This window comes from Globicephala melas, chromosome 12, assembly GCF_963455315.2.
Source record: "Globicephala melas chromosome 12, mGloMel1.2, whole genome shotgun sequence".
In the NCBI taxonomy this organism is placed as follows: Eukaryota; Metazoa; Chordata; class Mammalia; order Artiodactyla; family Delphinidae; genus Globicephala; species Globicephala melas.
Genome location: NC_083325.1, coordinates 27699286 through 27711714, shown reverse-complemented (window position 1 = coordinate 27711714; position 12429 = coordinate 27699286). Strand labels below are relative to the sequence as shown.

The following is a 12429-nucleotide window of genomic DNA, read 5'->3' as shown; positions in this document are numbered from 1 at the left end:
GCATCCATTCACCATTTACAGGCACCTTCTAGGTGCCAGGCACCATTCTAGGTGTTGGGGTGTCCCATCAGTAAACAAAGCAGAGAAAAATTCCTGCCCCCCATGGAGCTTATATCACAATGGGGACAAATAAATAACATCTGTGTTCTTCATAATTCTACACTGAAAGACCAGAGGAATGAGGAGAAGCCAGCAAAGAAGACTGAAAAGAAGCCAATAGAAAGACAGACGGTAATTCCAAAGAGAGTGTCTTAGAAGCCAAGTTAAAGAGGCGTTTCGAGGATCAGCTGTGTCAAAGGCTGCCAATGGGGCAAGTAAGATGATGACTTGGCCTCTGTAACATGAAGGTCATTTACGACATGAAGGATAGTGATGGAGGTGGACAACTGATCAGAGTGGGTTCAAGAGAGAAAATGGGGAAAGAAATTGAAGATGAGGAGTAGAAACAATATTTTCAAGGAGTTTTTCTGTAAGGAGGAGAGAAGGGGTGGTAGCTTAAGGGGGAGATAGGGTTAGGCAGAGTGGAGAAAGGACCGTATGTCTGTATGTTTTCAGTAATGATACAGTAGATAGGAAAAACCTGACGGGGGCAAAGGGAGAAGGGAGAATTGAGCCATGTCTTTGAGTAGGCAAAAGGGAAAACGATCTGGTGTCACAATCAGGAACTGGCCTTGGTAGGAGGTCAGATAAGGAAGAGAAACCGTCTTTACACACGCGGTCACACTGCCATGGACTCAGAGTCCTAAACACACACCTTCATGACACTCTTGGCCACACGCGCACCACCATTACATGCTAGTGGCCACAGATCCCATATAATTTGGGCACATACATAGCCACACTCACGGTGGTGGCGGCGGCACAGTGACACGCGTGGTCACCTACTCAGGAACATTCGCGGACACACCCACCCACAAGGCCCTTCGGGCCACTCACTGCTGCTTGCGGCTCAGCTCCTGTTCCTTGTGCACCAGGTCCTGCTTGAGCGAGGCCAGCAGCTCCACACTCACGTCCACCTGGCGCGAGAGCTCGGAAGCGCGCTCCTCCAGCTCCTCCTTCTCGCGCCCCAGCCGCGCGCTCTCCTGCCGCGCAGTCTCCAGCTCCGCCGCCTTGCGCTCCAGCTCGGCCTGAAGCCGGCCCACCTGGCCCGCGATTTTCTGCTCCACCTCCTCGCTCAGCCGCTCCAGCCGTCGGTCCACCTCCAGCTTCTCCAGCGCGCGGATCTTAAGGCGAGCCAGGCCCTCTTCGTAAGCCACATCGGCAGGCGAGGGAGACGCGGGCGAGGCAGAGGCGGGCCCGGGGCCAGGCCCGGGCGGCGGCGTCGAGCACGCCGAGGAGGCCACGGACTTGCGGGCGAATAGCTCCCCTAGAGGGATCTCGATCTCGCGGAGCGCGTAGCGCGCGGCGGCGGCGGCGGGCACGAGGCCCGGCTCAGCCAGCTCCTCGCAGGGCAGGCTGGCGGGCACCAGGTCGCCAGGGAAGTGGGCAAGGGGTGCGTGGTGGTGATGGTGGTGCAGCAGGTGTGGCGTCGCGGGGGACGGCCCGGCCGCCTGCTCCTTGCCCTGGAAGGACGTGCTCTCGAAGACCTCGCGCCGGGCGCCTGGCACGGCCAGCAGGGCAGCAGGCTCAGGCGCCAGAGGGAAGCCGGAGGCGGCGGCGGCGGCGGCGGCAGCCGCGGCCGCCGCGGCGCCGTCGCAAATGCTGTTGGTCTTGGAGAGGATGTAGAGCGTCTCGTACGTGTGGCTGTACTCCAGGTGCGCGCGCAGCGACGACAGGCTCCGGAAGCGCTTGTGCTCCCCGCAGCGGGGGCAGCGGTAGGGCAGGTCCAGCGAGGCCATGGTCCCGCCGTACCCGCGACTCCCGGGCTCCACCGCGGCCGCCCTGAGGGTCAGCCGGGCGCGCTCATGGGGGGCTGCGGGCGAGCCCCCCTGAGGGGTCAGGCAGACTCAGGGCGCTGGCGGCCAGGGGCAAGGAGGCTAGAAGAGAGGGAGCAAGCCTTAGGAGGTTGGTATCCCTCCCCACCTCCAACCCGTATCCTCCACCCATGACAAAATTGACTTCCCCAGAAAACACGTGCCCAGAAGAGAGAGGCGAGGGGAGACCAATGGCCAGACCTCCCAGAAGGGACTGGCCTGCTCCAGTACCTGTGTGAGGGCTGTGCATGTATGAGAGTGAGAAAGAATGAGAATTCTCTAAGAAAGAAAGAAAAAAAAAGCATTAGTTTTATTATAATAGTTACAACCTGGACATAACCGAAGTGCCCATCACCAGTAGAATGGATAAATTGTGTTATATTCATAATGGGATGTTACCCAGCAATAAGAAAAGGAACTACTGGTACATGCAACAACATGGGTGAATCCATTTAATATTATGCTGCATGAAAGAAGCCAGACTAGGTTGCATACTGCTGGATTCCACACATATGGAGTTCAAGAACAGACTAAATTGATGATGACAGAAGTCAGAAGAGAGTTTACCCCTGGGGCCTATACAGACTGGGCAGGGGCAGGAGGGAACTTTATGTAATGCTGAAAATGCTCTCTATCTTGATATGAGTGGTGGTTATACAGGTGTATATGTAAGGTTATACAGTTTACACATATGTACACTTACGATTAGTGTACTATATGTACTAGCTTATTACATCTCAAAAAACATGCTTATTTCGTGTCTTGCAAACCACACTCATTAGGCCAGCTGGACTACTGGTACCATGTTGCAGTGACCAAGATGTCACCTCACCTGATGATACCTATGTATGTCACTGTTCCCGTTCCTGCTTCTGTCCCACTCCCTCCCATTCCTGCTCTGCCCTTTGCCTCAAGGGCCATGATACTTGTCTTCTCCAGGTTCCTTCTGGCACAAGTCACCACCCTTCCTGGCATCCCACTCCTGGTCACCCTGAATGCCTGCTGCCCATCCCCCCTCATCTCTGGCTTCCGGTCACCCTTCCCCTGCCTTGTGGGATCCCTACCCTATTCTTCACTGCCCTCCTCTTCCTAACTGCCTGCTACCAGGCTTCAACCACCTCCTCTATCACTGTGCTCTTCAAGTCACAGACCACCTGCTAATCAGACAATGTAGTTGTCATCAAGGGTCTTCACTTACTTCGTCCCTTGGATAATACTACTGACCACTCCATGTTCATAGGCTGCCATGAAGCTGCCCCGTTTGGGTTCTCTGACCTTTTCTTCTTGCTGTCTTCCTAATCTTCCTATCTCCTGATGGGAGGTCTGCCTTCAAGTCCCCTTTGCCTCTCTCTGGTTCACTCCCACAGTCTGGTTTACTCACATCTTTAAGCCTTGACTCTCAGCCCTACCTCTCCATCCTGACCTACTCTTGAGTTCCGTTTGCCTTCTGGCTTTCCACATGGATGTATGGGTGGATGCCTGTTCCCTTTGCCAGCCCAGCACCCAGTCATCCCCCTGGCAACAGCACCCTGCTTTGACCTTGGGGAACCATCCCTCCTTCCCCACTTTCTCAGTCCATGTGGTCTGGGTGGGGGTTGATGGTTCACCCTTGCTCCAGGGGTAAGAATGTGATATAGGCCTGGCCAATCAGAGTCCTGAGATGGGCACAGATCACCCAACTTGAGTCAATGAGTCATTTCTCCGGGACTTCTCTGGCATTACTGGGGAAAGCATCCTCTTTGGGCTCAGGTTTCAAAGCTGATGGGGAGGGCCAGAGCTGTGAGGGCCATCTTTGCCTCCTTTGGGAATGAAGCCTGGGAATGAAGCCAACACAGACAGGTAGAAGTGAGATGGAGAGAGATTCCTCACACTGTTTGAGATCCTGGTCTGTTCAATTGTGTGAGCCAATCAATTCCTTTTGCTTTAGCCAGTTGGAGTTGGGTCTGTGTTATCTGCACCAGAAAAAATTGCAAACTCAGAAATTAGAATCAGAAGTCAAATTTTTTGGGAAAAAATTTTAGAAGGAATTAGCTGAAGAGGGACCGTAATGCTTCCCCTGCTCAGAAGTCGGTGAAGCCTGCTACACAGCAGCAAAGCAGCTGATGAAACTCTCCCACGGCCTCTAGAGCTCAGATGTTCCTACCAAGGCTGGAACTTTAGGGGACTTGTAGAAAAATGTCCAACAACAAAGAGACACACTCTGGCTAAAAGGGGCCCATCTGAAAGCAGAGAGGAAGAAAATGCTCCTTTGCCCAGAGAGGCCCTTTCTGCCTGAGGCCAGTAATTCAATATGGCTGAGAGTCAGATAATTAAGAGCCAGTTCTCTGCTTCTAGCTAAAGTCAGCTCAAGCAAAGACAGGCAGGCTGGAAACGCAGAGGGAGACAAACCTGGGGCCTGAGAGGTTCTTCACTCCTAAGGCCTTCTTGAACCCCTCCTGCTGTGCCCTCCCAGCTCAACAGAGGCAACCGTTGCTTCCAATACAAGTAGCCTTCCAGTGGGATGCAGCTTGAGGGAGAAGGGGCAAACGAAACTCTGCCTCTCATCACAGACTAGGAGTTTGCATTGCCCTGCGGCAGAGGCCTAGCTAGAGCCACAGAATCATGGGCTCCTGGGACAGGCAGAGCATCAAGCCCTGTTGCTAAGAGACAACTCCTCCTCCTCCCCCAACAGCATCACCAGGGACTTGATTCAAGAATTATAACTTTCGGGCTTCCCTGGTGGCGCAGTGGTTGAGAGTCCGCCTGCCGATGCAGGGGACACGGGTTCATGCCCCGGTCCAGGAAGATTCCACATGCCGCGGAGCGACTAGGCCCGTGAGCCATGGCCGCTGAGCCTGCGCGTCCAGAGCCTGTGCTCTGCAACAGGAGAGGCCACAACAGTGAGAGGCCTGCGTACCGCAAAAAAATAAAAAATAAAAATAAATAAAAATAAAGAATTATAACTTTCAATAGGTCTCTAGTTTGGTTAATAGCTCTGGGGATGGCTGAATACGAACTGACTGAGAGCTTTCTAATCATTAAAGGGATCGTATTGCCAGGAAAAACCCACAAACCTGGAAAACAAAGGCCAGGGATTACTCAGCCCCTAAAGTTTCCCACCCCCAAACCTGCATGGGAGGTGACCCCTCAAAGCCCCTTTTGCACATGGCCACAGAGCATGAAGGATAAGGGATGCTCTCCGAGACAGCAGAACCAGAGCAGCCGATAGGTGGGCCAGGGAACCTCATTCACGCCGACTGGTCAAGCATGTGGACTGGGCTATGGACTTATGACCCCTGAGTGTTCTCCCTCACCTCCCCTCTTCAACTGGGAGGGTTTTGTTCTTTCAGTTATCCAATTTTTCTTCCATCATTGTAGTTTGGCCATAAATTGAAAGACCATGAGGGGCTAGCTCAGTACCATGACAGATAAGATCTTGAATTGGGCTGGGCATGGTAAGTGGTGAGAACTTGGAACGTCTCCTTCCGGAGGTGGGACAAGTGTGTTTTAAGTTTTGTGAGGGACAATTGCATTATGAGAAACAGAGAAAGTTTTAAAATTATACGAGAAGGGGGATCTGTCTAGATCTTGGACAGAGGTGGAAGGTAGTGGACATTTATTGGTTTTGCTGTTCAACTCCAGTCCCCCTTTGTAGGTAGACACCCCAGTTTTCCCTTGGAGAACCGTTTCCCCCCCACTCTGAGTCGATGTTGTTTGGGTAAGGCTGACCCCACCCCCAGGCTCCAGGGGAGCTCATGTGACCTTGGCCTGTTCATCAGTCACAGTTATCCCTCCGTACTGGGTGAGTTTCCTAGGCCAGGCCAATACAGCCACTCTAGACCTGTGCTCAGCCGGCAGTGTGAGGCTGGAGCTGCTGGTGGCCCTTTCTGTCCTCTCTCTGGGTGAGAAGAAGAAAAAGACTCCTCATGACATCCCTTGAGCACCCAGATCCAGATGTGCCCAACACTTTAACCCAGGACTTGTCAATTGTGTGAGGCAGCAAATTTTTTTGTAGATTAAATCATTTGAATTGGTAGCCAGTAATGAGGCTCTAAACTACCACAAAGACCCACAGCACCAAAAAACAAACCTTGGACTTCCCTGACCCACTCCCCAGCATCCCTGTTTCCCTCAACAGTGCCACTGTCCTCCCAGGCACCCCACAGCCCTGGCCACCTTGATTTGGCTGTCTGCTAGCCATCAAGACCAGCTGATTTCTCCTTTGAATTCTCTCAACACAGCTGTTCTCTTCTCATGCTTTGTGCTCCCCCGACCCCTGGACTGCTAGTCCAGTCTTTGGTCTCACAGCTCTCCACCGCCCTATATCAGGCACCAGATGCCTCTGACTAGACATAGCTCCTGCTTACGATCCTTCCATGATGCCGATCATCTGTCGGCTGCAGCCAAACTCCACAGCTTCATGCTTTGGCCTTGATGTACTCTTGCCCATTTGAAAAATGGCCTGGCTGTGTCACTTGCATTTTTTTGATTACTAATGGCTGGACATTTTTTCACAATTTATCGGTCATTTATATCTTTTTGGTGCCTTGACTATGTACTACTTTGCTCATTTTTATACTGAACATTCATCTTTTCTTGTTGATTTTTTTTTTTTTTTTTTTTTGGTGGTACGCGGGCCTCTCACTGTTGTGGCCTCTCCCGTCGCGGAGCACAGGCTCCGGACGCGCAGGCTCAGCGGCCATGGCTCACGGGCCCAGCCGCTCGGCGGCATGTGGGATCTTCCCGGACCGGGGCAAGAACCCGTGTCCCCTGCATCGGCAGGCGGACTCTCAACCACTGCGCCACCAGGGAAGCCCTCTTGTTGATTTTTGAAGACTTTTTATAATATTGATATTTTGTCATTTATATACTACAAATATTTTTCTCGAGTGTGTTGATTAGCTTTTACTTTTGTTTACAGTCTTTATTGATATACTAAAGCTTTAAAGTTTCCTTCAGTAAAATCTTTAGGATTTCTCATTTTGTTGTCATGCTTAGGAAGTCCATCCCTATCCAAGGATTATATAAACTTTTAGTACTTTGTGATCTCCTTTTTTAAAAAGTCCAGAACATTTTTTAAGTTAAGGGCTTTAAACAAATAACCATAATATTATAACTGACAATGACTGATAGCATGCAAACATTTCAGGCTGTGTGGTTTCCTTTATACACTGGAGTTTTCATCCATCTAGAAATTTTGGGTATGCATGGTGAAACAAGGATTTTAAAAAACCCAACTTTTTGTTATGGAGATTTTCACACATATTCCAAAATAGAGAGAAAATGATGATGAACTCCTATGTACCCATCATCTAGCTTCAGAAATTATCAACTCGTGGCCAGTTTTTTTCATCTGTACACTGTTCTCCGGCTCACACCTCCTCCGTCACTGGATAATTTTGAGCAAATCCAAGTTATTGTATCATTTCATCTAAAAGTACATTAGTATGTATGAGATAGGGACTTAAATTTCTTTTAAAAAACTAAATATTAGTCACTGTTCTAACATCACCATCTTTTAGGTATATTAACACTCAAGAATCTGAAAAAATTGGTATAGACGATCTTATTTACAAAGCAGAAATAGAGACAAGACATACACAACAAACGTATGGATACCAAGGGGGAAAGGGAGGGTGGGATGAATTGGGAGATTGGAATTGACATATATACACTATTGATACTATGTATAAAATAGATAACTAATGAGAACCTACTGTATAGCTCAGGGAACTCTACTCAATGCTCTGTGGTGACCTAAATGGGAAGGAAATCCAAAAAAAGAGGGGATACATGTATACATATAGTCGATTTACTTTGCTGTACGGTAGAAACACAATATTGTAAAGCAACTATACTCCAATAAAAATTTTAAAAAAAAGAGAGGAAAAAAACCCCCTCAAACAGTAGCCTTAAGGGGTAAATCCAAAAGATGGTTCTCTGAAAAGACCAACAAAATAAATAGCCCTCTGGCAAATCTATTCAAAGAGAAAAAGAAAGAAAACAATTACATAACACTATAATGAAAAGATGGATATAACCACTGACACAGAGATTTTTTTTTAATTACTGAAATGCTACCAGTTACAACTCCTGGCCCAAATTTTTGAAAATCTGGATGAACTGAATGCTTTTCTAGGAAAATATAAATTATCAAAATTGACTCAAGAAGAAATAAAAAACCTGAATAGACTAATGGCTATAGATAAAACTGAGGAAGTTGGCAAAGTGATCAGGTATATATTATAAGGAGAACTTGGTTCACACACACACAACTGTTCAGGAACAGGGTTATTCTTCATGCACGTTCAGCCGGGTTTCTGAGCGCCTGTGTATGCCTGTCCATCTCAGTTAAACACTGGTCCTTCCTGTGGGGGAATCTTGCCTACACCTTGCTAGCACCTTGCTAGCCAGGCTTCTAGAAGAGCAGGGGAAGGGGGAGGCCTGGGGGTATAGGCCTAATTGTGGATGTGCGAGCTAGAGGAAGGAAGGGGCTTCTGGGATCCAGGTGGCTCTTCACCTGAGGCCAGCCCACCCCACAGTTTCCCTCCATCTGCTGGAGCTGAGGAATAACTATGAATCATTCTTAGGAATATTTCTGCCTAGATCTACCCACCTTCTCAGCATGAGCATGAAGCTTTGCCTGAACGCAAGCAAGAAGGTGATGGAGGGAGGAAGGGAGAGAAGGAAAGGGCAAAATAGAAGTGTTGTCTATTCAAATTCCATCACAATCCTGTACTGTGATCACCTTGACAGAACAGTCAGAGATTTTCCTTTTCTAGTCTCCCCAAATCAGCAACCTCTGCAGACCGAAGACCTGCCTCCTTTCTCAGCCTGGCCCTGCCTCCCTGCCATCCTCAGGAACTGTTATCTCCTTCCCCCATCTCAGATGTCTATCTCAAGTCTTTTTTTTTTTTTAAATCTAGGGGGATTCCAGGGACTCCAGTCCCCAGTCAATACTATTAATACCTCATTTTTTTAATTTATTAATTTATTTGTTTTTGGCTGTGTTGGGTCTTTGTCGCTATGCACGGGCTTTCTCTAGTTGCAGCGAGTGGGAGCCATTCTTCGTTGGGGTGTGCGGGCTTCTCATTGTGGTGGCTTCTCTTGTTGTGGAGCACGGGCTCTAGGCACACAGGCTTCAGTTGTTGTGGCAGGCGGGCTCAGTAGTTGTCGCACACGGGCTTAGCTGCTCCGCAGCATGTGGGATCTTCCCAGACCAGGGCTCGAACCTGTGTCCCCTGCATTGGCAGGGGGATTCTTAACCACTGAGCCACCAGCGAAGTCCAAGTCTACTTTTTTTTAAGTCCAGCCCAAGGTTGTTTTCTTTGGGTAGAAAACTGGATCAGAAGCATTAGCTTTTTTTTTTTTTTTTTTAAGGCTTTCCAGTGTGTGAGTTTCATCTCCTCTCAAATAAGACCAACCATGTCCAGATGTGTGCCTTCTCTGGCTCCTGTCTACTGTCACATTTTCACATGTTGACTCTGCCAGAAACACAGATAGTCTTGCATTTTCATGGCCTCCACTACCACGTAGTCACTAAGAGTTCCTGCAGTGAACATTATTATTTTTATCTGCTCAGCAAGTCTTCTTTACCTTCTGGTAATAGCAACATCTCATCTCCTCTTTGGTGAGCTGCCCCTCCCCACTCCATGTGGTTCTGACAGGGCTGCCAATCCTAGTAGGGTGGACCCAGACCTGACCAATCACTGTACCCCCATCTTCTTGGCCATAATGATTCCTCAGGCTGAACCAACTGAATCCTTCACTGAGAATTTATATGAAAGACTGAGGAGTCCTCTTGACTCTCTGGGATCACATGCTAGGGATGATGAAGCTGTCTAAGGCCTTTTGCAACCTCCACCCATGACATGGAGAAAACCCATGACTGGTGGGGAGAAAATGTGGCAACACTCAGAGTGAAGCCTAGTCAAGAGTTAGAGTCTTCACCCACTTTTTTTTTTTAATATTTTTCTTATTTATTTATTTGGCTACGTTGGGTCTTCGTTGCGGCACATGGGCTTTCTCTAGTTGCAGTGAGCAGGGGCTACTCTTTGTTGTAATGCGTGGGCTTCTCACTGAGGTGGCTTCTCTTGTTGCGGAGCACGGGCTCTAGGCATGCAGGTTTTCAGTAGTTGTGGCACGCGGGCTCAGTAATTGTGGCCCTCAGGCTCTAGAGCACAGGCTCCGTAGTTGTGGCGCACGGGCTTAGCTGCTCCGTGGCATGTGGGATCTTCCCGGACCAGAGCTTGAACCCATGTCCCCTGCATTGGCAGGTGAACTCTTAACCACTGCACCACCAGGGAAGTCCTTCACCCACCTTTGAGAACCTGTGTACAGTTATGCCCAAGATCCACTCATCCCTCTTTTTTCCAGTTATATGAATTGGTACATATCCTTTTTTGCTTAAAATAATCTGGGTTGGGTTGGATTTCTGTCATTTGCAATCAAAAGTCTTAACTAATACCCTTATAAATCTGTATTTCAAACCTAGAATTCTCTCCTAAACACTATTCCAACATGAATTCATTCAACGTACATTTACTGAGTACCTGCTCTGTGCCATGAACTATACCAGGTGCTGTGCTAGGGATGTTGAGGACACACAGACCTACAAGATCCAATCCTTGCCTTCAAGCAGCCTGTGATCTGGGACAGACTAAGGGATTGGATGGTGTAGTCATGAGATAAATGTTATGCAAGAGACTGGCACAGAATTCTACACTTAGCTTGAGGAACTGGGGGGGGGTTGGGGAACCCCCAGATGTAGTAGCATCTAGGCCGACTCTTTCTTTATTATTAATTTTTATTGGAGTATGGTTGCTTTACAATGTTGTGTTAGCCTCCACTGCAGGCTGACTCTTGAAGAGCAAAATAGAGTTGTCAGGTGAGGAAGGGCAATTATAAGGTTGGGGAGGGGAAGAAACAATCCTGAGCAGCAGAAAGAGCACGTACAAAGGCAAGGAACTGAGAAAGAGTATACCTCTCATAGGGAAGGAAAACGTAAACTCCATGAGGGTAGAGACGTTATCTTTCTCGATCACTGCTATTTCTCCAGCACTTAACAACAATGCCCGCTAAGTGCTCAGTAAATGTTTGTGGAATGAAGGGATGGCAAGGACTTAATCAGATGTAGTTTAGAGAATGGACTACAGAGGGCCAACGTCAGGAAGAAGGCTACAGGAACACACATGGAAATTGTTAGCCAAGGTAGCAGGAGTGCAAATGGGGAGAAGGATGGATCTGGGAACAATTAAGAAAGGAGAAGGGAGAAGGCTTGGTGACAGAATGACTGCGGTGGGTACGAAAGGGAGGAGTCAAGGGTCAGGCTCAGGTTTGGAGTTTTGAGCATCTATGTAGATGGGGATGAGGTTCAGTAAGGAGGGAAAATGAATGAGGGCAGGTTTGGGGGAGAGAGAGTGAGTTTGGTTGTAGATTCCATGAGTTTGAGGTTCCAGTGGGCCTTGGAAATAGACGTATTTGGTACATAGTTTGCAATATGCAATATGGAGCTGAAAATACAATTTTGGCAATTTAAGCCTAAAAACAAAAGTGGATGAACAGGACCACGGAGAGGGTGCAGAGAGAGGAGAGCAGGGGTGGAAAGGTGGACCCTCAGAGAAGCAGAGGAGGGAGAAGAACCAAGAAGTTCCTAAGAACCAGCAGCAGAAATGGGAATTCTGGCAGGAAACCTTCAGGAAGAGAGGACGTCATGGATGGAAGGAGTGGGAAGGAGTAGAGAAAACAGTGTAAACAACAGGAGTTGACAACTCGGTCAGAGCAGAGGTGGAAAAGGTCCACTAGTGACTTTAGAGAGGGCCACTTTGATGAGCCTGGCTGCTGTGGGTTAAGAAGAGAGTGAGGTGAGGATGTGAGTAGACAGTGAGTAGACGCAGGAAGCTCAGCCGTGAACGGAAGGGGGTTGCATGGGAGAATCAGAGACAGTATTGAAAATGAAAGACACCTGAACATATTCAAATGCTTCTTAGAGATAACCTAATTTTAATCTATACCATCACTTCCGCTAGCCTGAGGCATGGATAACTCAATGCCTCAGACCTGTAATTTATAGCAATTCTTTTTTTAAAAGTGTTTCTTAGAAGCAGCAAGTAGGGAAGACGAAATGGATGATATTTTAATGTAGGCGGCTGAGAGCTTAATATGACCAATAGTGAACTCATGATACCACAGTGCTCCCCTTGAAACCTGCTTCTTCCTCCTGTTTCCCATCTTGACTAACATGCTCATTGTCTACCTGGCACCCTGCATGCAACCCCCAACGCATCTCTGAATTCTCAAAGTCCCCCTCAGATCTCATCAGTTGCTGATTTTTGTCAATACTATCTTCTAAATATTTGACTCTATTTGTTACTTTTCCTATAGCCCTTCTCCTGTTATCCTCTTCTATCTGGACATTGATACTGTTTCTAACTGGAGTCTCTAACTCCTCCAGCTTTGAATTCTCATGGTTTCCTCAAAAAGAGATCCAGTCATGTCACTCTAATTCTTAGAAAACATCTCTGAAGGCAGGCCATCT

General features: G+C 48.3%; 1 protein-coding gene across 3 annotated transcripts in view; it reads right to left on the bottom strand.

Moving 5' to 3' along the window:
• Positions 1–12429, bottom strand: part of FBXO41 (F-box protein 41) — a 36974-nt gene that overhangs the window by 11688 nt on the left and 12857 nt on the right. For all 3 annotated transcript variants that reach the window (XM_060309484.1, XM_060309483.2, XM_030877575.2), the window contains exon 2: positions 937–1976. In XM_060309484.1, the coding sequence (XP_060165467.1) occupies positions 937–1838 (902 nt within the window). In that variant the 5' untranslated portion in view covers positions 1839–1976. The remainder of the gene's footprint in view (positions 1–936; positions 1977–12429) is intronic.